This window comes from Podarcis pityusensis, assembly GCF_964106645.2.
Source record: "Podarcis pityusensis genome assembly, chromosome: 7".
In the NCBI taxonomy this organism is placed as follows: Eukaryota; Metazoa; Chordata; class Lepidosauria; order Squamata; family Lacertidae; genus Podarcis; species Podarcis pityusensis.
In genome coordinates this window covers 81,292,124-81,318,024 of record NC_138031.1, presented here as the reverse complement: position 1 = coordinate 81,318,024, position 25,901 = coordinate 81,292,124, and the positions used below count along the sequence as shown (strand labels likewise).

At 49.4% G+C, this 25,901-nt stretch overlaps 1 protein-coding gene across 3 annotated transcripts; it reads left to right on the top strand.

Moving 5' to 3' along the window:
* Positions 1-180: 180 nt before the first annotated feature.
* On the top strand, positions 181-19,046 carry IRX4 (iroquois homeobox 4). Of its 3 annotated transcripts, XM_081014877.1 has the most exons (6): positions 183-536; positions 9,378-9,543; positions 11,216-11,467; positions 13,327-13,433; positions 16,396-16,709; positions 17,618-19,046. In XM_081014877.1, the coding sequence occupies exons 2-6, from the start codon at positions 9,499-9,501 to the stop codon at positions 18,376-18,378; spliced, it is 1,479 nt and encodes a 492-aa protein (XP_080871003.1). In that variant the 5' UTR covers positions 183-536; positions 9,378-9,498; the 3' UTR covers positions 18,379-19,046. The 3 variants fall into 3 exon arrangements, with proteins under 3 accessions (XP_080871005.1, XP_080871003.1, XP_080871004.1); XM_081014879.1 differs by lacking the exon at positions 9,378-9,543 and having other exon boundaries at positions 181-536; XM_081014878.1 differs by lacking the exon at positions 183-536 and having other exon boundaries at positions 8,848-9,543.
* Positions 19,047-25,901: the final 6,855 nt, after the last annotated feature.

The window sequence follows — 25,901 nt, the reverse complement described above, 5'->3', positions numbered from 1 at the left end:
TGAAGAACTTGGAAGATAATCTAAAGAGCTATAGAAATGTGGCGCCTGGTTTTTAAAGAGCGCGTTTGCTGGTCTTAGGGATGCAAGAGGACTGCCCTCCCTCCGGACTCGAACCGGCGGAGCTGTGACCTGCGCAGGCAGCGGCCAGCAGCGCAAGTTGCGAGCGGGGGGGGGCGGTGTAGCAGCAGCAGCACCAGCAGCAGCGCGCGAGCGAGCGGGCGGGCGAGGGCAGCGTTGGAAAGTGTTAATCAGGAGGAGGAAAAGGCGCGCGGTAAGCGCAGCTCTGCACTCGAACGTCACTCCGGTGCAGGGGGTTAGTGAAGTGACTGTGGCGCCTGGGGACTGGAGGCACTCACTCGTCGGACTGACTCCAGTCAGGTATTCCATACACTGAGCAATGTCTCCATTAGCGCGCTGCTGTGGCTGCTGCTCTCTCCAAAGCGAGCCGCTGCGAGCGAGACGAAAAGACGCGGCCACCCTTTGCCATGGACAAGCTCTCGCCAGGAGATCCTAGGCGCAGCCCGGCGTGATTGCAGGTAACAAGAAAGAGAGGCACTTCCTTGCTGGCGGTGCACTTGCACCCCGGCTTCCTTTCCGCCCATCTATGCATCCATCCATCCACGCGCACCCCAACAATAGCCTGCCTTCTGCAGCCAGCCGGCTGGGAAATCTCGGGCTGCCTATGGAAGAGAAACTACGGGCGATCCATCATGCGGCTTGGGCAGTGTTTACCTAGGGCTGAGAGGAAAGCCGCCTTACACACATGCTTTTTCTCTTCTCGGCGCGGGGATGGGGAAAGGGAAAGGGTGTTCGCGGTCATGCATAGAGTGCAACTTTGGTCGGTTGCTCTAGGAGACTTTGGGCAGGGAGGCTGCGTTGGCCAAGAAAGTTTGGTGGACATGGAAAAGGAGCCCAAGCTTGGAGGACCGTGAAGGCGCGGGGAGGGCACCCCTATGAAGGAAGTGCGGGTGTAAAGTTCCTCTGTTTGGCGGGGGGGGGGGTGCTTTAAATCGCTTCTGTAAACTCGGCGCTGGTCGGTGCAATCCTGTACTTGTTTACTGCGTAGGAGTTTACTGCGTAGGAGTTCAACGCGGCGGAGTCGCAGCCAAGTGGGTACAGGATTTCAGACACAGTTTCTAGCCTGAGAAGTGGGGCTGATTAGAAATCGAGCCCGAAAACTCTGTCACCTCCTCCCTCCCATCCCAATCGTGTTGTTGTGCATAGTTCAGGAGTGACTGCAAGGCACTCTGCACATGTTCGACGACACACTTTTAAAATCTCCGGTTTCACAGCTTTGGGCTACGACTGCAAAGATTCCGGCGCTGACAAGAACTGGGTGGGTCTTCCTTCTAACCTGGTCCTCTGGGGAGGTGTTTTTGGAGAAGCGCCACAGATTCCTTACTGTAAGTCGAAGAAAAGGGGGGGGGGTTTAATGGGGGGGAGCCAAACACATTGGCAAATGAATCCCATTGATTAGTTGTTGTTGGTAACAGGAGTAAATTCGCCTTGGTTATTAGCCAGGCTGGGAGAATAAAACGGTAAAAAACGTCCGTGAGGATATTTGCGTGAAAATAGGGGGTTGGGGCTTCTGTGTAAGGTCTGACCAGGCGCCTGTCTAAAACCAGTTTGTCCACACGCACTGGTTGATCCTAGACCCTCTGAAGGTCTCTGGCTAGTTCAAGTCCAGTGTCAGGTTTGGTGAGGTCGCCGGCAAGGAGATACCCTCAGTTTTCTAGTTTACGCTTTTTCATCCATTCTACAAACATGAAAGCTGGAGAAGCGCCGCTAGCTCCGAAGTCCAAAGCGTTGGGAAAGGTTTTTCCAAGGTCGCGGGCTCCAGATTCTTTAACACTCTTCTGGCCCGATCCAAACCGTGTTTACGGGAGGAAGTCCCACTCCTTTTATTTGGGATTCGCCTCCAAGTTAATATGCGCAGGAGTGCAACTTAGTTTATTCGCCTTTTGGGTGCTGGCTGAGGGAGGGGTGTTTGTAGGGGTTGGGGGCGAAGATGCGGCGGATTCTTTCCTTATCATGGGTGTCTTAAGAAATTGTAAATTCGGAACCAGAGGAAGTGGTTAGTCCTGGGCCATTGAGGCAGAGAAATTTAGGGCAAAAATAACCCGATGGTTTCTCTAACTGCTCAAAACGTGTCCAGATCAATTTCCTGCCGACCTCAATCAGAGCAGCTACCTAACCTGCTAGGGCCTGCTCCTGCACTTCTCTTTCTTACAAGTTTTCTTGGGGAGGATTAAAAAAACAAACCAACCAGACATTGGCTTTAGTTTCTTGGAGAAGAACAATGAAAAAAATCTGCAGAGATTTAAACCCTGAAGACGCTGCACACTTCGCTCTGCTACGCTGCGTATTTGTTGCTGCTGCTGCTGCTGTTGTTTTTCAAGAAATAGCACCCACTCATTCTGATTTTGGGAGCTGTGTTATGAGAATTGCGCTGGGTGGTCTCTTTGGCAAAAGAAGGGCTTCGCTCTGGCTGCTCCCTGTTACGTGTAGAAGCCAGCTTGTTGCCTTATGCGCAAAAGTTGTTGTTTTCCACAGGATAGCGCTCAGACTCCCGTCCCTGGATCTCTTCGTGAGCGAGGTACGCTGCTAAATGGAGGGACTGCCTTTAGGACACTGTTACTTTCTAGCTTAGATGCTGAATGGGGAGATGATGAAATTCATCCGAATGCCTTTCCTCCTAAAGTGGGGCGTTTGCGAGAAAACTCACCTCCCTCACACAGATTTATGAGGAGCCTGGAAACAGGGCAGCGCTTGGCGTGGTGTTTGCTGGAGGAGAGGGGAACTTAGGCTGTATGGGGGAGAACTATTTCAGGGACTCGAGGGAATCATGATCCCACTTTGTTCTTGGGGGGCTGACTTCCAGTGTGTGGCACTGGAGCCATGCACCCTGCTGTTAGGCGCGTTGAAGCCAGTCCTGCCGATCTTGCGCGTGTTTATTCGGGCACGAGACTCGTTCATTCCAACGCCTGAACTTCCAAGGAAGCGTGCTTCAGGATACAAACCTAAAGTTGCAATCCTATGGATACTTACCGGGGCGGGGAGGGGGGCGCCACTGCACCTAATTAGACACATTCCCAAGTCAATCAGCACGGATCGTGCTGTTACTCCGAAGTCAAGGGTGAGGGCGAGTAGTTAGCAACCCACCATGACTTTGTAGTAGAACGCTATGGAAGTCCCTAGAAAGGGAAAACGCAGTGATTTCTACTGAGCACCTAACCAACAGCGCGATCCTAGACTTGCTGCGTTTACTGTGGATAAAGGATTGCAGTTCAAACGGTCCCAGGGAGGAAATTTCGACTAGAAGCGGGATAGGATGGCATGGATCATGGTGGAGAGGCTATGTTATGGATCCAGAAACGGGCGAGAAACTTCTTTGCTCCGTCTGCCAGTGAGGGGTGATCCCGGTGGAATTGTTTGAGTATTTGAAAAAGGCGTGTGTGTGTGTGTGTGTGTGTGAAGATGGATTTGCAACGTTGCGGTTTGGCGGAAGGGGGGGGAGAAAAAAACATTGCACCATCCTCTGTAAAAGTTGTCTGCCTCAGTCAGCTAATTGCAACGTTTAACGCTGAACTCCTTTGGAGATCTGGGAGGCTGCACCCCGCCCCCGTCCCCTGGAGGGCGACGCGCCTGCGTGTTGCAGTAAACACCCCCACCCCCACCTCCTGGTATTGTATACCTGCAATGTATGGGCTGCGTGGCTCTCGGGTTTCCCTTTATCTTCAGAGATGGTCCTCGTGCAATCATTTATTTATTTTTTTAAAAGCGGGTCTACTCGGAAGTAAGTCCCATTGAGTTTCGGTAAGTCTTATTCCCAGGTAAACGAGCACAGAATTGCATCCTGTTTAGGACCACGGCCTCTAAAGCTGATTTCCTTAGAAGTGACTTTCATCGACTGGGTTGTGCCTTCTGTGTAAGCCTGGCTAGACCTGCAGCTGCCACCATCCCCAGTCTCCATGAAGTACTTGCAAACTTTGGCTTTCGTTTCTGAAAGAGGGTTCCTCCATCCACTTGGCTGGTTGGATGGCTCCTTCATCAACTACAGGCAGGCTACGAGAAAGAGAAACAGTTTTAGCAATGCAGCCGGTGGGGGAAAGAAATTAATATCACAGCCTGCCCATGAAGCAGCCCCTCCGCCCCCCCAATGCCTTTATTTGTAAAGCGTCTGCGATCCCTAAACTACTGGAGCTGCCGCCATGAACCGCTCAGCCGCTTTAAGTGATCTGCGTGCCGGAGATTCCTGGGGTCTGATACGCTTATACGCCCTGCAAATATTATACAACCGCTGCAGTCTTATGCCTCCTTCCGCGAAACTTCTACCCATGTGTGTTGCGACCTCCAGATCGACCCAAATAAACTTTACAGTGCAACTCTGGTCATAGCTTCCCAGAAGTGGACTTGACTCCGTGACAAGCGTGCGCAGGATCACAACCCTGTTTGCGGGCTAGAGGGTGGGACACCCCACATATTGCGCGCGATACATCTGTGTTTGGACATGTGCTAGACGTATTTATTTTCATTTAAAAGCCGCAGGCGGAGCGGAGAGAGATAGCAGAAGCCTGGGAGGGGGTAAGAGGGTGTTAACTCTTTCCTCCCCAGTTTGGTCTCAGTTCCTGACGAACCATAGTGGGACTTGCTTTAAAGTTTAAAAAACCACACACGTGGAATTGGGCTCTTCCTTGGAAGTAGGGCCTGTTCATTTGAGTAAACATATAATGCGAGTGGAAAGGGGTGGTCGTCGTTTAATGTGACTGGTTAAGTTTCCAAAACCTCCATTCATTCTCCACTGCCCGTATGACGCTCTCCTCAAAATCACTCCCTTCCCAGACTTTCCCTTCCCTCATACTATCCACATCAAAGGACAGTACGGATGAGCCCAGTGTCTTACCAAAGTTCCAGGGAACTAGCAGAGGTAATCTGAAGACATCCCTTGTGCCTCTTACTCCCAGGTAAACGCGCTTAAACTAGGTTCAGGGTGGCCCTCTCTTTTGAAGGGGCTGCTGAGATCCTTTGCTGCCTTCTAACGCGCTCCTCCTAGAGCCAAGGCTTTGCCTCGGTAAATTATAGCAATTACGCAGCAGATATGATTATATTAGGTGTACTGCGGTCTCCAGATAGTCATCCATCACCCTCAATCGAGCTGTCAGAGCGGGCAGATTCGTCCCTGGGAGGCACCAAGTCTTCCAGCTGGGGAGAAGAAGGGAACATCATCATTAATTAGAGTGTGACCCTGGGGCTATTCACATGTCTGAACCCAGGCAGCTCTCCGAGCAAGTCTGCACTCCTTTCATCCCTCCCTCCCCCGCCACAGCTGCCCTCCCCTCTCCACGCGCGCAAATACGCACAGAAACTCGCCCGCCCTGGGTCTGGCTAGCTTCCCCACTGCAAGTTCCTCTCTAGGCAGAGTATCCCGATTTTCAGAGGTTGAGGTTTTTCTATATCCCCTACCCTCCCCGCTCCCCAATACAAACACATACACAAAAGGTCCTGGAGGAAAATTATATGTACTGGACTTACCAGGAGAGGCCTAGATAAAGGTGACAAGGTGAAGGGGACTGATAGGAGTGGTGAAACCAGTAGTAATGGTATGCCAACTTATTAATAAGAACGTCTCTCTTTTAACCCAAAGTAAAAGCTCCTCTGAATTTAGCGGGAGTTACTAAGGAGGGTAAGAGTCTACTCTCACCTTGAGAAAAATGATTAAAAAGAATCTTTTTGCTCATCCCCCTGAAATCACTTACTTTCAAAAAATAGATTTCCTGGGTATATCCAATGGCAGTCATATTGTAGATCCATTGAAGTCAGTGGACTTCTACCCTGAGTATGATTGCTGCTGGATATCCCCTGCTGTTTTATGGTCAGAACTAGAATTTAAGTAGAGTGATACTATAAGTAAATTAATCCTTTAGGATTAATAAACATGCCGGAAGTCAATCACACTGGAACTGTCTTCAAAGCAAACATTTTTGCTGAATTTATATCCTGGCCTACTCTCTAAATGGGACATATGATTAATATCCTGGGGAGAGGAAGAGAGAGACCTTCAGCCTAGCCAAACCCTCAAGAGTTTGCATAGGGTCCTATACTTTTCATAGGTTTCACCTAGGGCTTCCATGACCCTCCATGCAACCCACTTCCATAAATGGGATGCGAGTTCAAACAAAACTTCATTTGCAGCGTATTTGCCTTTTGAATGCAGTTTTCATCTTTGTGGTGAACCTTCTGAAGTACCAAATTCTTTCTGATTTTACCTTGTTCCTTCATCCAGAATATTGTATTCTGTTAATCCCACTTTACTGATGGCAGTATCTGAAACCATCCTACAGAGCATTTAGCTCTTTCCAGCTAAGGCCAGCATGTTCACTTAGAAGGAAGACTACAGAAAAGTCTTTAAGGATCCAAATGTTTAGGATCACAAACTGAGAATGAGAGATCCCCGACCTGCCTGAAGAATCGAGGATGGGCCTTTGAGCCCTAGACAGCACTCAGCACTGCAGAAATTCCAGCTCCATTAAAATTAATTGACGTTTTGCTACTAACATCAATGAAATGTGCATTGCTCCTTCCAGCGATGGTGCTGGCGACTTGGGCTAACAACGAGAGACAGAAATCAAGAAAGACCAAATATCATTCTCATTAAACATTTAAAACACCACTCCCATTAAACACTTAAACTTCCCTAGTCGGATAAAAAGGTCTAACAAGGGGCTTTGGCAGAAATCTGCGATCTACAGTTTAATAAGTCTCCAAGAAAATGACTTTCTGATGTAGTCTTATATTTGTAGTCATAAAATGAAATAAGAGTGTATACACAGATCACATAGTAAATTAGCCACCTCTTAAAACACTTTACGCATACTTTCAGGAAAGGTAGATTTTTCTCCCTCCCCTCTCTTCCAGTTCAAAAGTGGGAGTGATGACTATTCTTGACCAATTCATGTGAAGTTTAAAGGGCTTGTTGTGAATGTATCTTGGACAAGAGGCCAGAGATAATCCAAAGGAGCAAAAAGGGAGAGACTAAGGAAAGGCCTAGTTCTGCCTTCTGCTCTCAAACAGAATCTCTGGTCAAATATCAGAGTTTGTTTTAAAGAGAGGTAGTGCTGTCCTATGATCTCATGTTATAATATAAACTAGCGACTCTTGGACATTGGGATTCTGGGGAGCTAATGGATACCAGCTGGACATTGAAAGAAAGGGGCACAGTTTGATAAAACTGTATGGAAGTTTGACTGTCGCAGGTAGTGAATCTGTATGACACAGAGAGGGAACCACGTTTATTTCATCTATTTCTGTGCTGCCACTCAGGAAAATGTGGCTTAAATTAAGGACTGAAAGCCAGGTGGGACAAAGCTGATTTATTGTTTCTCTGTCAGAGATCTGAGGGGATCATTGGACATGTGAGAGAGGGCACACCAGAGGAAGGGTAGAGTGCTTGACAATATGGGGAGCCATATTTATTCCAGGAAATCACAACTACAATTGGGGTGGTATTCTTTGATCAGCCTCCTGATTAAAAAAATATGAACTAGTTTTCATATTCTACCTACCTAGAAAACTTGTATATTCCCACACAACAAAAAATCAAAACCATTAGGAGAGAGTTTGAGAGTTACCTTAGCACAGGTAGTGGGGAAAACAGACTATGAACCAGAAAATCCCCTCCCCTATGAACTTGCTAAGAGGTTTTAGGCCAACTACCCTCTCAGGATCAGTCCTACACTGCAAGACCAGGATACTGACCAGGCTGTAGCTAGTGGTGAGCCTAAGTATCTCAGATCCTAGATCTTTTTCTCCATGCCCCAAGTGTTTCTAGTGGATAATAAATTCAGGGGGAAATGAAAGGGTTGGTCTTAATTGACATTAATTCGAGGTATAAGGGTGTAAAATTGGGGAACTACATCAGCTGAAGATGACTTTCTCTTAAGATGAGTTGGAGGTAATGAAATAGGATAACTGAAGGGGCGCTTAATTGATTTGATTTGAACCAGGATCTGTTGGGAAATTCACTTTACTACTAGTTAAATGAATTAAAGAGGAACACATCTGAAATGGGTACCAGTTAACTGGATTTTTTAACTAGAGTGGCTTGGATGAGAAATTAGTTGACTTTGCTGTCTATAGCTGCACATAGACATTTAAGTTAGCATATGCAATTTTAATGTAAATTTGGACCCGTGCCCCAATTTTATTTTTTTTTAAGTACCTGGAAACACTCAGTTTTGCGTTGCTCTTGTAAGGATTCCTGAGATAATGCATGCGAAGTAGTTTGAAGATTGCACAATGCTGTACGAATGTCAGCTGTTGTTTTGAGTATGGATAGATGCTCTCTCTTTGCAAATCAGATCTGGCCTGAGTTTGAAGATCACTCTCTCCCTGCCACTCAATGGCCTGAAGTTTATTCAAAGTTGTGGCGCCTCCTCACTTTGGTTTTCCATATCTCCCCACCCCAAAAAGTTGTTAAAGCCTAAAATGCCCATTCAGTGCAAATGCCCATTCCTTGCCCTTTCCTAACATGCACTTTGGTGGCGGGGCTTCGTCCTTCTCCACGTGCTTTGACTGTCAGCTCCGGAGCTCGTTTCAACTGTTGATTTAAAAGCCTCGCTTGCGCGCCTGCCCTTCCAGCGGCCTCGTTTGTAAGTGGGACTGATGACTGCAGGGCAGGGAGGAGTGGGAGGAAGCAGCAGGCAGCTGCTCATTAATTAATTTCTAATTAAAAGTGCTGACCACCCTTCAGTGATTCGGGGGGGGGGGGGAGAGAGAGAGACAGAGAGAGGGGACACTGATTTCGCCTCTCCAAACTATTGATACCTGACATGCAGTTAGGAACCACTCAGAACCTTGCCATTTTGTACGTTTGGGGTTCGCTTTCCTTATCAGCGCAGGAGAACTCCCTGAAATAGCGATCAGCCAGCGTGCTCCGAGGCGTTGGGAAACAAACTTTCATCCTGGGTATTTGGTTTAAATTCCAGGCCGTGGTCTACCACAAAGGTGTACACAAATATGCGAGCGAGAGGCAGTTTCTGTAGGGTTTGTTTTTTCTTCTTCTTGACGTCAGATGTTTGATTTGACATGTGTGCTTCAGCTAGGAGTGGTTCTCTTCCCCTCCCTCCGCCGCTGCCTGTGTGTGGGCAAAATATGTATTTTCCCCCCATGAAACCTCAGAGCAACCGTGCCTTTTATGTTGTTCGCGTTGAAGAAGCGCCACGCTGCCTAGGCAGATCTTTTTAAGATCGCGAGTTGTGTGCGTGTGTGTGTTGTGCGGGGGAGGGAAGACAAACTCCCCCCCAACACACACACACTAAAAAATAGTTTCAGGTTCAAGGCAGATGAATTCAAGATGGTTTTATGCTTGGTCCTCTAAGCCCCTAGGAAGCTCGGATTATCCATCACTCGGGGCCACACGGCACAGCGAGGCAGCCTGCAAAGCTCGCGGATCCAGCGCCTCTCCTGGTTGTTCCTGGAGCCTGGGAGCCCCCCGTGGCCATGTCCTACCCCCAGTTCGGATACCCCTACTCGTCTGCACCCCAGGTAAGTCCTGCCGGACTCCCATCGCATCTACGCCCTTTCCTTTCACTGCCCTCCCCTGTGAAGGCGCGCGGGAGAACTCCCATCTCCTGGGAGGCGCTTTTGTAGGGACCTAATCTGCTTCAGATCAACTGGGGGCTGGGGGAAGGGATGACCCCCCCTTCCCCAAGAGCAGTGACTGCCATCTTTACGCGGAAGTAAGGCCCCCGTGAAACCAAAGGCACTTACTTCCAGGTAAAAGGGAGACTGTCGCCTTGGTATCCTAATTCTGCGGTGCTCTAACCACGAACTGGTTTAGAAAGTCCACCTGTCCTGGATTCATCGAGGGACCTTGACCTAGAGTGAGAATGTTAACAGTGAGGGGTGGGGAGTTGAATTGGAGTCAAGGGGCGGGGTATCGTTTAGGATTGGGTTGGAGAGCCCCGTCCTGAGATTTGGAAGGTCTCTAGTTTCAGAGGGGTGCTAGCTAGCCTGCCACAAATTACTCCCGCAGCGCGCTGAAGACGGAAAGATCTCAGGTGTTCATTGATCTCAGAGGGTTTTACTTACTGCCAAGAGGTGAACTGGGGCAAGGGATAAGGAGGAAGCAGCTCGTTCCCCCTGGTCCGCGGACCTACTCTGAAGTAAGCGGGTGGATGGAAGACGATTCAATAACCACAACAACTGGCCGGTTCAAGCCAGATTCACGGGCCACTTCGTTTACCAGGAACTTGGGTGGGGTGCGAGGTCGCTGCAGTCAGGGGCCCTGTATCAGCTGAGGCCTCGGCTCAACTCCTTTCTGGATCGTACCCTTAAAAGAGAGCAGGACCGAACTTCTGGGACAGAAGTGGGTGTTGGAATCTGCAGTTAAAACAAATGTTCAATTAGCTCTCGCGAAGGATCTGGGATTAAACTTCATTAACATTCTCAGTACTTTTACTCGGAAATAAACGTGTTCTAGAACCGAGACGGATGTATGTATTAATGTTAATGTGAGCGGTCTAGCTCGCCGGAAGAATGCATTAAAAACTGAAAAGTATTTTCTTTCTCTCTCTCTTTTTCTCTTTAGTTGACAAGTGTGAACTGGAACTAGGTTCCCCCCCTCCCCAACCGATCTTTAAATTTCTCCCCGATCCACAAACCAGTTAAGCCACTGGGTTTAACATAATATATAAGGTACTTATTTAAGATCACTAACGGCGCAATCCCATGCAGGTCTATTCAGAAGTCGGCCCCATTGAGCACAATGGGACTTGCTCCCAGGTAAACGTGTATAGGATTGCAGCCACTTCCTTCTTCCTTCCACTGCTTTTTCCTTCCGCTATTCGGCCTGGGTGCCCCCCCCCCTCCATTTTGGGAGCTGAGGATTCTGCAAGTGACTGGGCGGTTTCAGACGACCGTTTCATCGCGCGTTTCACCACCCTTCTGTGTGATAACACAGATGGATCGCGCTGTCCCGGGTTTGTGCCCTTTGTGAGGTCGGATAGAGGGGGTGGCGGTTGTTCCGGATTAATTAACGTGAAGAAGAGATGCTCATTAAAACCAATGGACACGGGAGTCAGTGGGTTGTGTGAAACCTCACTGATTTGGGACCGAAAACGGCTTTCGCTAAAACTGGTTGGTAGATCGGCCTGTTGGTTGCCATGGCTGTCAGCTGCCCCTTCTAAGATCACTGCCCTGTCTTCTCTCGTCCTAGTTCCTGATGACCACCAACTCCTTGACCACTTGCTGTGAGACCACCGGCAGGACCCTCACGGACTCTGGGGCGGCAGCCTCGGCTCAGACCCCCGTCTATTGCCCCGTGTACGAGAGCAGGCTGCTAGCCACGGCCAGGCACGAGCTCAACTCGGCAGCTGCCCTGGGAGTCTATGGGAGTCCCTACACGAACACGCAAGGCTATGGCAACTACGTGACCTACGGGACGGAGGCGTCGGCTTTCTACTCCTTGGTAAGTCTTCTGCGCAGCGAGCGCGACTTCCACCTGAACGCATTGACTGGCCAAGAAGTAAACCCCACTGCCCCATTACCAAGGGACTTTCGCTCTTCCAAGTCAGCAAACTGAGAGAGTCGCAGCTTAGCTAGAAGCTTCACCGCTCAACCCAGTCCCTAAGGACATTAAGGAAGCAAGTAAACCTCATCAAGTTAAGCGGGAGGGACTTAATTTCTAGTTATGCACTTTTTAATAGCAACGTGTGTGTGTGCTGTGCATCCTCACGTGTGTGTAGGTGTAGATAGAGATGTATCACTAGTACAAGCAAACCTGGAGGAAACACAAAATGTTTCCTATTTATTTTATTTATTAAATTTCTATGCCGCCTTTCATCCGAGGATCACAGGGCGGCTTACAATATAAAAAAACGTAGTAACAAACAATAACAATAATCCACAGAGAGAGTTTAAAAGGCCATGGGTTGTTTAATTAGCCAACGGCTATGTAACCTGTCTATGTGCCATGGGGTAATCCGAAGTGAATATGAATCGGGGCTGTGAGAAACTTCAGTCAATCATAGGCGTTGCTAATTCAGGTATCTAACAACACGGAGATCAGCCTACAACTATGTAATTAGAGATAGACGGTAATAAGCTCTGAGAAACTATTGTCTGCTGATCTCTGCGATCCAGCTACTTAATTAGAGATAAATGATAAACGCTAAGACATAGTGGCATTGCTGATCTCTGTCTGTGTACTGAAACTGACCCAAGAAAACGAGTCTGGAGTTGTCACTGGAACAGGAACCCGAGTTTGCTCACCGAATGCTTAAATGTAAAATTATGCATAAAATGTCTGCGTTAAGAAGTTAACTTTTCGTATACTTCCCTGTGTGGCAAACAAGTCACGTCCCATCGTCCCATTAATTGCAATTGCCCCCCCCCCCTTCTTTTTCTTTTTCTTTTCTTTTTTTTAGGAAAGTATGTTTATTGAGGATTGCAGCCTGTTTTAAGAGAGCACTTCAACTTTCGCACCTCAATAAACTCCAATCCTAAAAAAAGCTCAACAACTTCAATCCTAAAGGTTAACAACTTCGGTCGGCCCTTTGGTCGGCTTTCACGGCCCTTCACTTCATCAAATCTGGCCCTCTTCGGAAAAAAGTTTGGACATCACTGTTCTAGGTGATATTTGACCCTTGCTTATCCCTAGTCACTTGTTCTTGGAGCCCAGTGTGCATAAAATACCATTCTTAGTCGGATGAAGGAAAGCACTGGACTCCAGTGGACTGCAGAGGCTAAACCAGCTTTCCTGTGAGTAAATTCCATTGCAGGAAAATAAGGTTTCCTCTGAGTCAACGTGCACCAAATCGGGCCAAGAGATGCTAACACTGAGTCAGTGGACAAGAGTACAAAGAACTTCATGTTCCTCTCCAATTAAGTGCAAGTCCAGTATACAGGAATTGAAGAAATACTGAAATACAATCTATGCCAGTCTACTCGGAAGTAAGTTGTACTGAGTTCAGTGGGACTTGTGCCCAAGTTTGCAGCCTAAACAGTTTAACCCCCTGATAGAATCACAGAAGTGAAGAGTCGGAAGGGACCCGAGGGTCATCTATCCCAACCCCCTGCGATGCAGGAATCTCAACACGTGGCCTCCCATCCCATTTGAAATCAAGCCGGATCCTGTTTAGCTTTGAAAATGTGCTAGAGGATTTTTTGTTTGTTTGTTTTTTGCTCCTCGACGTGTTTCTCCATTGCAAAAATAAATAAAAACGTGTCCATTTGCGCGTGTCTCCCCTCCTGCCCCCTCCCCCACCCGCACTGCCCGTGGGGGAGGGGAGCGCTGATAAGAAGACGCCTTTGCTTTTCCTGTTCCAGAACAGCTTTGATTCGAAGGATGGGAGCGGATCTGCGCATGCGGGAATCACCCAGGCGGCTGCATACTATCCATACGACCACACGCTCAGTCAGTATCAATATGACAGGTAAGAAACAAACCATCAGCCGTTCATTGAGGGGCAGGAAAAGGCGGTGGGGGCCAAGGAGGGGGAGAGAGGAGAGGAGGTTAGTTGCGCTTCCTAATCAGGAGACGTCTTCAGCTTGTGCTTTTCTCAAAGGACCAGTAGGAAACGAGTGTGGCCAGAATAAGCCGCCCCTGTATCAGAGTCAGATGATCTCTGATCTCACCAATGAAGCGCTCGCAAGCCGGGATCCTGAACGCATTTGAAGCGCGCCTTCTTGAGAATGGCCGCGCTTTTCAGCAGAGGCTGCTCACCAAATCAGGCACGAGGAATCGGTGTAGCGTGCACGTGTGAACCTGCCCTGAAGCGGCTCAGACCCCATTGACTCCAGCGAGAAACCAAGGCGCCTAAAAGCCAGCGCATTCCCGAAAGAAAGAAATGGGTTTAAATGGAGCTTTAGTGGCGTCCGCTCTTTATCTCTATAAATGCCAATAACAAGTTATGTTTCCGTGTTGTCTGCACGAAACGAACCTGTTCTTCGTTCTTCTGCACTGATCCGGAGCTAGTTTTACACCTCTAATCTCCGATTCGTTTTGGAGGAGCCCACAGCGAATGCAAAAGCTTTCCTTTTGACCTCTTTCATTCGTCTGCCAGCCCGATCATAATCTGGATGACACCCTTCCTCTCCTCGCTATATTTCTTTGGAAGCAAGTCCTCATTGAGTAATGGAGATCGATACTTCGACCCGATCCGTTTTACGAAGGAGTAAGCGGATCTGCCTGCGGCCCTCCACTCTGTTGAACTCCAATTCCCATCAGCGTCAGCCAGCCTAGCCAACTCGATAATGGGAGTTGTAGTTCAACAACAACTATAGGTCATCCGGTTGGGGAAAGCCTCGTCTCCATCCTTGATCCACCCTTGTGGAGAACTTTTGGTCCTCCAGATCAGGGTTTGCCAAAGTTGGGTCTCCAGCTGTTTTTGGACTACAACTCCCATCATCCCTAGCTAGCAGGCTCAATGGTCAGGAATGATGGGAATTGTAGTCCAAAAAAACAGCTGGGGACCCAACCTTGGGAAACTCTGCTTCAGATGTTGCTAAACTCCCATCATCGCTGGACAGTGGCTATGCTTGCTGGAGCTGATGGGAGCTGTAGTCAGGCGCGGGAGGGGGAGGTTTCCATACACCTGATGAAAGAGTTCACGGAGTCGATCTCAATTAGCTCTCGTGTGCCATTTCATTCGCATGCCTCCGCTTTCCACAGGATACAGCCTAGTTCTGCACATGCGGAAGTCCAATGGCTTTGATACCCAAAGTACGAAGTGAGAAAGGAAGGCACGCCTTCATTGGCGGAACACAATAAATCTGAAGGCAAGGCGAAGTCACACGAGCGACTTACTCCCATCACTGGCGTTTTATCCTCTAGCGTTTTCAAGTATAGCATCCCTATAAGCTGGTGGATATTGTCCAGGGATAGTAGGAAAGCACTGTGGTTGCCTTAGCGCTCGATCTATGCGATAGGATCTGCGCTATCACAGCAATAGATCCGTATGGATTTAATCACAAATACCTCTTCCCAACTGGCTTCCACGGGCTACATCACACGTGCACGCGCATCCTTTCTCTCCGCTTGAGTAGGGCACACTTCATTAACTGGGATCTGAATGCATAAACCGGCTCTGCTGAAAAACACTGTGAGATGATAGGGAAGTTCTTTCCGAGACTTCTATTTTTGACGACTCTTTAGCCCCTGAGGTAGCCAACCTCAGATGATCCAGCCTTTGTTATAAGTATAAATTGGACCCGTTTAACAACACGGCGTTTAAGGTGCCAGGAAGTCCTGCCTCTTTTGAGCTCGCGATGGTTCGTTCACACGAGCAAGACGTCACGTTGGCCTTTCACTCATCATTTGGCACGTGTGAACCAAAATGTTCGCTCATCTCCTACTGGATTCTCTTTTTACTTTTACATGGGCAGGTTGGGGGCCGCTTTTTGCCACTCCCCCACCACGTTTACAAATGTGCCGAACAATTTTATATTTCTTCTTCTTCTTCTTTTTAATCTTTGGTGCGGTTATTGCTTTAAAACACACACACCAAGATTCCTCCTTAAGCTGTTCCAACCTTTTAAGCCCACTGGGTGCTGATGACCTTTCCTTAGATGGTGTGCATTAAATATTCAGGTATAGCCCAGTGTCTTGTGCAGCATATATATATGGAATGGGTAGGAGAGAAATTTACTAATAATAACATAAACATTTTTATTAATAACTGCGCCCTGAGGTTACTTCGGTGGACTCTCTCAGAGCGCTGGAGCAAGAGTAGACTTTAAAATATATATATATTGTTTTTCTAGCATATCCATTTTGCAGGAGTTGAATTTTGGATGCCTCTCAAGGGCGGCTCTTTGCCTTCTGAAGTAGACATGCTTTCAGGCTGCAATCCGGTGCAAACTCAGAAGTCACCGAGACTCACTTCAGAGTAAGCGTGTACAAGATCCGCAGCACGCTTTTCAGGAGCCCGAGTGCCGTTGTTTTGAGGCTGTCTATACTCCCGATTTAGATCAGGTGTACATTGGTCTTGCCCCGAGTAAGTTATTTGCGAGGCAAGTCCCAAAGACTCCATCCATGATCGAGGTGAGCCTAAATCCCAAGATTAACTGTGTGACCCCAGTTTCAAGAGGGATTTACTCCCAAGTAAGTATAGGCAGGATAGCAAGCTGGTTAAGGTCCTATTGATCACCAATTGTGTATCCAAACGCTCCGTCTTTCTAGATTCTTGGCTTAACCAAGTTGAACCGTTTTCCTGGTAAGACCAGCGCGTTCTGGGTTTTGTAGAAAGAGGGAAAATATTTAAAGGTGAACCTTGGATACCAGGATCCCTTTCTCGCGGGAAATGGAATTGCGTCGGTGAATCAGACCATGTGGGTGGTGCTTTCTTCCGGCTCATTGGCGCTGCATTTTCACGGACACTCTTCCCCCCGCCCTAGATATGGTACCATGGATGGAGGGACGCGGAGGAAAAACGCCACTCGGGAGACCACTAGCACGCTGAAGGCCTGGCTGCAGGAGCACCGCAAGAACCCCTACCCGACCAAAGGCGAGAAGATCATGCTGGCCATCATCACCAAGATGACCCTCACGCAGGTCTCCACCTGGTTCGCCAACGCCAGGAGGAGGCTCAAGAAGGAGAACAAGATGACCTGGCCCCCCAGGAACAAGTGTGCGGACGAAAAGAGACCCTACGAGGACGAGGACGAGGGAGAGGGTCAAGGGGAGAGCTTGAAGAATGAGAAACTCGAGGGTATCTTCCAAGCCTCTTAGCCGTATACTGGAGGCAGGAGCTATCTTAGCCCTGTCGCCCTTCTCTGGGACGAGGATAGTGGGCACACGGGGAGGGTGATGGGTGTTGAGAGTCCAGGGGACAAAAAGTATGGGTGTGTTGCCTTAAATGCAATAAAGAGGTTTCTAGATTTGCAGTTGAGCTGCGCTGGGGATTTCGAGAGAATGTCTTGAGGCGGCCAGTGTCCCTTCTGAGTCTGCTCTGCTTTGACAGGGGAAGGGGGCTGTCAAATGAGGGGTGCGCCTGCTGGGCTTTGCAACGGTTTCCACCCGACCAAAACCTTTGAAAGGTTTGCTTCCTCGCGTAGAAAAGCGCGTTACTTATTTTGCTAGGCCTGAGCGCAACCCCGGCATTATATTTGGGTTTCGAAACCTTTGGAAGCCATGCAGTGCTTGGGTTGCCTTGGGTAAGTTGGGGAACGTTTACGACGTAGCCAAACCCACAATGCGTGCTTGCTAGAAAGGAAGTTGGCTCTCACAGGGTCTACAGGAAATCCTCCCTGTGAGAGCCACGCCCACTGTGTCCAGCAAGCCAGGTAAAGGGGCGCAGCCTATATAAACTGGTCACGTCCCCCTATACACATCCCAGTGACTGCCCATTTCTGGTTCCGATTAGTAAAATAGGATTGCTGTTAACCTTGCATCCTACAGAGCTGTTGTGAAGAGTGAGGGGAAGCAAAACGCAGACAGAGAATGGGTGGAGGAGTCCTAGCCTTAAAGCCATTGCACAGAATCGTAAGCCCCGTGGGTTATCAACTCCCTGCAATGTAGGAACCTCAACTAGCCAAGAACGAACTTCAATTGCAAATGTATCTGCCGCGCCCTGCCCGTCTCGTTTGTAACGTGTCCTCCTTTCCCTCCTTTGCCCAGAGCCGGCCAGCAAGGAAGACAAAGAGCTGGGCCTCAGCGACCTGGACGACTATGACCCGCTGGAGTCGGAGAGCTCCGAGGGCGAGCTGAAGGCTGCGGCTTTCGGCCACGCGGAGGGGGAAGCGTGCGCCACCGAGGCCTGCAAGGATCCTTCTTCCTTGGGCGCCGGCGCCGCCCCGCTGGAAAGCCCCCTCGAGCGGGCAAAGAGCTGCCTCAAGGACCCGACGGCGGGGGCGGAGGGCTGCGAGGCGGCGGAGCTGCTGAGCGCGCGGCAGAGGAGCTGCGAGGCCAAGCCGTGTTACCAGCAGCAGCAGCTCCTGGAGGCGTCCAGCAAGCCGAGGATTTGGTCCCTGGCGCACACGGCCACCTCGCTCAACCAGGCCGAGTACCCGTCGTGCATGCTGAAGCGCCAGCAGGGGGCGTCCAGTGCCTCTAGCGCCGCGCCGGCCCCGACGGCTGGGGGCGTCTTGGAGAGGCACCCGAAGGATTCCCCCGTCACCAACCTCAGGAACTGGGTTGACGGCGTGTTCCACGACCCGCTCTTCCGGCACAGTACTTTGAACCAGGCCTTGAGCAGCACCGCAGTGTCTTGGGCTACCACCAAAGGCTCCCTCTTGGAGACGGGGGCCCTGGGGCGCTCGCTGGGCGGCGGCGCCACCGCCGTGCTCAAAGGGCAGCTGGCAGGCCTGGCTGCGCCCCAGGACTCCGGCAAAGACTTTCTGGCTTTCCCCAAAGCAGGCAGCAAAATGTTCTGCTCCTAACGAACGACGCCCGCCCCGTCCGCCTCCTTGGGACAGGCCGGGGGAGGGAGGCAAGACGGTGGAATGGGGGGGCAGACAGGCTGGGCCCCGAGGGACTGAGCGGCGGGAGGTGGAGAGACACACTCAGAGAGAGAAAGACTTGGAGAGAGTTTCCGTTCCAAACCAGAGACGTTTTTTCCTTCGCAAAAACCGAGCAAGGATTTTAAAAGTTGCTGGTATAAGGAGAGAGAACGAAAAGACTGTCACTTGGCTGCAGCCTTAAGGGATCAATGTCTTCACGGTTATTTAAGTCCATAGCACGTTCCACTAGTTTATAGAGGCGTCCTTCTGCGTTTACCTTGCAAAGTTTACCAGGCGCGAGATTCGAATTCAGCTTCTTGGGGAGGGAGTTGTTTGTCTATTCTGTTTTTCCCCCTCCCTTTTTTTCCTTTTCCTAAAAAACAAAAAAATTGATTTGTGGCATGCCAATTTTAGTTTCTTCTTCGAACTTCCCTACCCACCCACCCCGCCCTCCCCTTCTCATCGTTAGCATCTCACCCACAAAAAAACAGCACTTCTTCCACCAAGTTGACACCATTGCCCGCACACGCGCACACACCGAATTTGAACTTGACAAATAAGCTATGTCGAAAAGGTATGTTCACTCCAAATAAATTGTCTGTCTCTCAGAGGTACCCTATGATTTGTGGTCTGTTTGCGTTGCCTGCGTTGGAAGTGGAGCTTCGACGCCTGGATCCCAAACGCGTTGGAAGACGCGTGTCTATTTCATGTCCCATGGAGATGTACGGAATTCCCCAGTCAATAAGTGTAGGGCGGAGCACACTCTTGGAAATCAAAGTCTTGCGCATCTGGGTGGCATTCTTTTCCACGCGCAAGTGCGTTTGCAGCCCGTCCCTTTCGACACCCGGGATATACTCCCGAGTGGTAAAGACCTCGGTAGGAACCCACGAGAGGAAAACGGCCCCCTCTAAAATCGACGGTGCGTTTGGCGCTGATGTGGTTCTGGACCTTAAACCAGCTTGAGACCCGACCACCTTGACTTTACCTGGTTCAGCTGCATCACTAGCAGCCGAAACCGAGAATCTCTAAGAGGCTGGCGACTTCTCATTATGCCTTAAAATGTATATGTTCATTTCCACCTGTCTGACTGTAATCTTGGTTTTTAATGGGGGGACTCCAAAAGAATCCTCTCCTGGCTTTTTAATCAAACGATCATACTCCCTCGCACCTACCCAGTGAATGCCGGCCAGCGCCTCCTGCCCTCTCTGCGTTTCCCTTTGGACAGCTGCAGGCGTTGGTGCAGTTTGGCCAGGCGCCTGTTCCGGGTTCAGTAAATCGCGAAGCCACATCCGCAACAAGGGCCCAAAGCTCGCTCTGGGACATAAGGGCAGGCAGGAAATGGGTGGGGAAAGAATTCCATTATTCTGTTCTTTTTGAATTGCCCCACTATGTTATCAAAGCAGAGATGGCACAGTCTTTTAAGCAAAAAAGACACAAGCCAGTCTAATTGTTTCTATTGCAACAGTTATTCCGAGCGTAGAAGAATCACGTGTGGTCTGAAATAGGGGGAGGGGCGAGGCACCCTAAGAGGTTCTTTTACCCTGATATACAGTATATACAGACCTTAATTTTCAAAGCAGAGCTACGATCCTCAGTCCAGTTTAAGCGGGGACTGCTGTGATGTAAACTGGGGTTCGTTCGTTTCTTTGTTTTCTTTCCGACTAAGGCTGAGAACCTTTGCAGGGTTGCTTTTCACTGAAGCCAGGGAGACTTGCTTCCGAGTAAACATGCACAGGATTGAGTTGCACGAGAATTTAAGGGAATTCGGTTTCCCCAGGAAACTGCAAGGCTATATACAATTGGTGTGGATTAAGTGGTTAGTGGATGAAGTTGCCTATTTATTTTTAGAAGGGGTATGTGTTAATATGCTAAAACTTTGTGAAAAGTTAGAATGGATCTCGATAAATGGTTTTGTATAAAAATTGGGCTATAGGGATGCGAAGTCACCGGTGGAGTAGAGATCCCATTTACTAAGGCTGGTCCTTTTCTTTTTTAATGTGCGCGAAGCAATTGATTCACATGGAACATTTGATGATTTAAACTACTGTTTTAACTTGAAGCTTCTTCGCTGGTACGGGGAGAGAGAATCGTTGGATTCTCTATGAATATTTCAGCACTTCAGGACGGATGGTTTACCGTTTTGACATTAAATAGAAGCTCAGCCAAGAGAAAGAGCGAGCGCTTCTCTCCCTCCGCCCGCCCGCCCCCGCGCGCGATTCAGGAGAAGGCTCGGGCGATTTACCATTTAGCTAGAAGAAGGCAGACATGGCTTTGAAGATCTCGCCTCTCTTCGCAAGTCCGGGGGTGTAAACTTTCCTGCAAGATGCAGGGAGATAGCCACCAACAGAACTCGCCACAATCTAGAAAAGTTAAAGGGGTTGAGGGAGCTGGAGATGGGAGGAGAGAAAGTGTTTTTAAATCAGTCTTTCATCGCCTCAGAGAGAGTCCCCAAAAGCCAAGGTGAAAAGGCAATGATTTATTCCCCCCAACCAGGCTCCAGTGGACACCTATTTAAAATAGAAATAATTAAAAATTAAGCGCAAATGCCACCCTATCCACAAGTTGTCCAGTTAGGTCTAAGTGATGAGATTCGAACCAAGGGTGTCATTTAAGGCTTCTCTAGAGGATATCCTCCTCCTCTTCCTCCTTCAGACCACATGTGATTCTTTCTCCAGATATAACCCCCGTCTCTGGCCAGCTCAGTTCTGCGTCTGGTGCTTTTACGCACCCAGCAACCTTGTTCTGAGCAATTAAATAGGCCTCTGCATGCCAAGGGCGCAAATCCCTTTGCTTCTCTCCGCCCCGCACGGCAACTGACTGTTTGACCTTGCGACGGTTCTGTACGGTGGGGGTGTCCAAGAATAAATGGCAACACGCGCGCGCTGCCAGTGCATTTTTGTTGTTCTTATGGCCGAGCTGCCTAATGCAGTCCGCCACAACACAAATCTCCAAAACGCCCCATTAGCGGAGGAGGGTGGCGCAAATACTCTGCTAGGGCGCATCTACTGGGAGTAGGTCCCACGCGACACAACAACAGAACATACCCCTGAGTACAAACGGTGGAGATGGTTCTGTTTTCTCACTATCCAAAACAAAGAAACGAACAAAACAAAACCATCCAACATCACCACCTCCGGCCCTGCAGTGCAGGATAAATCCGAAAGGGCACCCTAGATTTCTCCAACGGATCGCGCTTAGGAAGGGATTAGAAACTGCCACATTCTCTGTTATTGATAGGAGTCAAATGGAGAAGAAAAACACAAGCGCTTAGTGCTTAAGCGGGTGGCGGATCTGGGATGGGTTTGGTGCGCCAAAGGGCGCCCAGGTGGAAGGAGATGCGCTGGGGCTGGAACTGAACCGAGAGGCGCTCGGACCGAGGCAGCGGAAAGGCGACGGATGTGCTGCTGGTGTGGCCGCCGTCCCTTCCCTTCCCTCTCTTTTTTTCTTTGCAAACGTCTGTAATTGGACTGCAACTCCCCCCACGCACTCTACCCGCCCCCCCTTTCCCTCCTCCTTAAATTCCCCCCTGTCATTATATTGACTTTCGCTCCCTCGGATGATATTATCGAAATGAGTGAACCTCTCTGCTGATGGGGGCTGTCAAAAGGCTGAGACAGGAGGCCCCCAGCCTGGGGAAAGGAAAAAGGGGAGAGCGGGGGTGTGAGAAGAAGGGGAAGGAAGGAAGGAAGGGGGGGCGAGGAAACCCGTTGCATCAGCCAAGATAATTTGAAGTGAAATTTTCATTTTGACAGTAAAAGGGGGAGAGGAGGGAACGCAAGGGGGGGGGGGGAGAAACCAGCCTCTTCAATTTCGAGAAGGCTTTGCACCCGGGGGGGCGGGGCGGGGAGAGGATGGAGTGGGGGGAAAGGAGGGGAGGGGTGGCATCTTACGGAAAGGCACGTCTTGGAGCTGAAAAGGGCAGAAGAACTCGAATTAGTTGTAATAGATAAAAAGGGCACAAAATAAAGAGTCAAGGGTACTTGACAGTAATAGCGAAAAGTGGAGCCTCTGGGGAGATGGCTTTGCAGCCAGAGGCTGGGCCAGGAGGAATTTTAATGCCGTCTGGGCGGGCGGCTGCAGGGAAACGGACCCAGCGGACAGACAAAGCACACCATCTTTGCAGTCCGACGCAGTGAGGAGCTGGGGGGCAGCGGCTCCGGGTTCGGGGAAAAAGCAAAGCGGACAAGGGACCTCAAAAGATGGAGGGTTGGTGGGTGCGCAGGGGAGACGGAGGGAAAGCAACTTCCTCCGCGCGCTAAACTGTGGCCTGCGCAGAGTAAGCCCGCGTGAGACTTTGAAACACATCCCGCGGGAATTATTTCCTGTTATTAAGAAATCGCGTTTTGTGTTTTGTCAGGACATATTTAGTTCCTCTCTCCTCACCAACCCCAGCCATTTAATTTTCCAGCACTCCTCCAGCCAGGCAATAATAGATAAGGACGTTAAAAAGAGTTTCGAAACGTCAAAGGTGGAGAGAATCAGCTAACTTCAAATATCTCAGGATTTATTTATTTATTTGTTTTCTTTCTTTAAAAAAAATAAATGATTTGATGCCAACGTTTCTCAGCCACTTTTATAGCTTCCCTCCTCCCCCGTTCCTTTATTTTTACGCGCGGAATTTTGGAATGGGCGATTAAATAGAGACTTGCTGTTATTGCTTTGTGGGTTTGATTGTTTTATCCTTAAAAACAATGCGAGCAAATAGGTGAAGAAAGGCTGGAGCCCTCTTCTCAAGTCCCGTGAATTTCAAGAGAGTGAAAGCTGTTCTGAAACGAACAGGACAACTTTCTCTCCCCGTCACCAATAATATGAAAAGGCTCAAGGTTTCCGGATGGATAATTTCTCCGCACAGCGCAGCAGAGGATAGGAATCCACACACACACACCGCAGCCAGTGTACAGAATAAGTCCTATGGCACAATACATAATTTTTAATTTTGCCCTCCCTGTAAATAAAACAACTTATAATAAACGGGGCTAGAGTAGGCGGGGAGGTTCTCTTGCGCAAACCGCGTCGAAATGAGCAGGATCTGCGACCCAACGAAACTGACTGCGGGGGACCTTTCTCCCAAGCGGCAATCCTCTGGGGGACAAGCCTTGCGCGCAATCCTGCGCTTGCCCGTTCTCTCTTGGCGGTGCCAGCGCAGGAGAACTTCCTCGCGGATTGCGTTCAGATCACCCAGCGCCGTGCGCTCCCCTCCCCTCCCCCCCGCAGCCCCCAGCAAATCCGCATCAAGCTGGGCATCAGGCTCTGCGAGAAATTAATCTCGAGCGAGCCTGGATCAATACATCTCGTACATACCGACAGCGTTACATACAAATGAAACCCCAACACCCAGCATCTACCTGGAGGCGATAGCGGAAAAAGCCACCGGAAATTGGGGACTCTCTCTAAACACACACACACACACACACACACACACACACGGCACTGGGGAGAAGAATCGGGGCGGGAAGGGCGGGGGGGGGTGGCATTTCTGGGCTTGCAAGGCAGCGCCTCTGTCGCGCACTGGGCCGTGGCAAATTCCCAGCCTCCGCGGAGAGGAGGGGAAATTAACATGGCCTTTTTACATAGGGCCCAAATAAAACTGTAATCAGCGGCGCGTTACATTTCATTAAGAGACTTTGACAGCAGCGGCGGCGGCGGCGGCTGGAGCTTCAGTCTCGACAAGGGAGCCGGAGAAAGGGAAAAGGCGAGGGGGAGGGAAGGAGAGAGAGAGAGAGAGAGAGAGAGAGAGAGAGAGAGAGAGAGAGAGACTGGGGGCTCTCCGGGTCGGAGTCATAAGATAATTCCTTAAGCTCCATTAACAACTCTTAGCCGCAGGAAATGGGCTCCCTGAAAACATCTTCAAATCTAAAAGCTTTATCGACCTCGCAAACCTCGGCTGATGATGGGTCTATTTCTTTCTCTCTTGTCTTTGCTCCTTTTTTTTTAGGGGGGGGGGGAGAGACTTAAGAGGCGAGAGAGCCGTCCAGGAAAGCAAATAGGCTTTGACACAACGCCTTCTTAACTGGAGAGAGAGAGAGAGAGAGAGAGAGAGAAGGAAGCGGGCCAAACGAGACCTTAAATGATATTTAAAAGGCAGCCAATTAAGATTTCAAATGATTGTCTCCTGAGATCATGCATGCGATTAATGTCACCTGCTCCTTTCTTCTCGGCCTCGTCTTTTCCCCACGCATGCATGCAAAATCGCGAGTCGGGGCACAGCGCTGCCTCTTTTGCCTCGCCACGTCCAGGCAGGGGCTGCAGCGCCCGCGTTGCGCTGGCGAAGAAAGCAGAGATATGAAAGGCTTAAAGCAAAACGCTTCCGCTTCTGTTCTGCTCTAAGTCACCAATCCCTCTGTTTTCTTAGTCACTTTAATAAATGGGTCGTTTAAGTGGCTGAGTGGATCCGTCCACGATTCAGGGCAATTTTGTCTGAAGTCCCTCTTACACACACAGGCTTGCAAATACAGGCAGATCTTTAAATATAAATATGTGTGTACATTAACCAGAGAGAAAAAGGGTTGTAGCTGTTATAACTAGTTACAGGTATCTGTTATCAGCTATGACCTAAGTACAAAAATCGTAAATAATAATAATAATAATTTACTTGTACCCTGCCCATCTGACTGGATTGCCTCAGCTACTCTGGGCGGCTTCCAACATATATAAAAACATCATGAAACATGAAACATTAAAAAGCTATGGACTATGATGAAGAAAAAGCTCTTTTGCGGCAGTCAGTCAAGTGTTTATGTTGCTAATGAAAAGACAGCTTAAAGAAAGCATCAAGGTGGTTGGGGGAAAATGCTTGGTGTCTGCCTATCATCCACCTTCCTTTTTTTAACCGATTCCAGTGCATGGGGCTTCATCAACTCCTCTCCCTGTAGGCCAACGGGGAAAGACAAGAAACCAGACTATCCAAAACTTTGTGCAGAAAAGCTTAAAATGCTTGGGAGCCCCACATAACAGCAAGAGCTTAAAGGTAAAGGGACCCCTGACCATTAGGTTGAGTCATGGCCGACTCTGGGGTTGCAGCACTCATCTCGCTTTACTGGCCGAGGGAGCCAGCGTACAGCTTCCAGGTCATGTGGCCAGCGTGACTAAGCCGCTTCTGGAGAACCAGAGCAGCGCACAGAAATGCCGTTTACCTTCCCACCGGAGTGGTACCTATTTATCTACTTGCACTTTGATGTGCTTTCGAACTGCTAGGTGGGCAGGAGCTGGGACCGAGCAACAGGAGCTCACCCCGTCATGGGCATTCAAACCGCCAACCTTCTGATCGGCAAGACCTAGGCTCTGTGGTTTAACTCACAGCGCCACCCGCGTCCCTTCAGCGAGAGCTTATTTTCAAGTTAATGGCCACAGTCCAAGACAGTCATGTCCAAGACAAAGTCCACTGATTTCAATAGGATAAGGGTACCCAACTGTGCTTGAATGTACATGTCCATCAATAATCCAGGTGTCAGAGATATGGATAG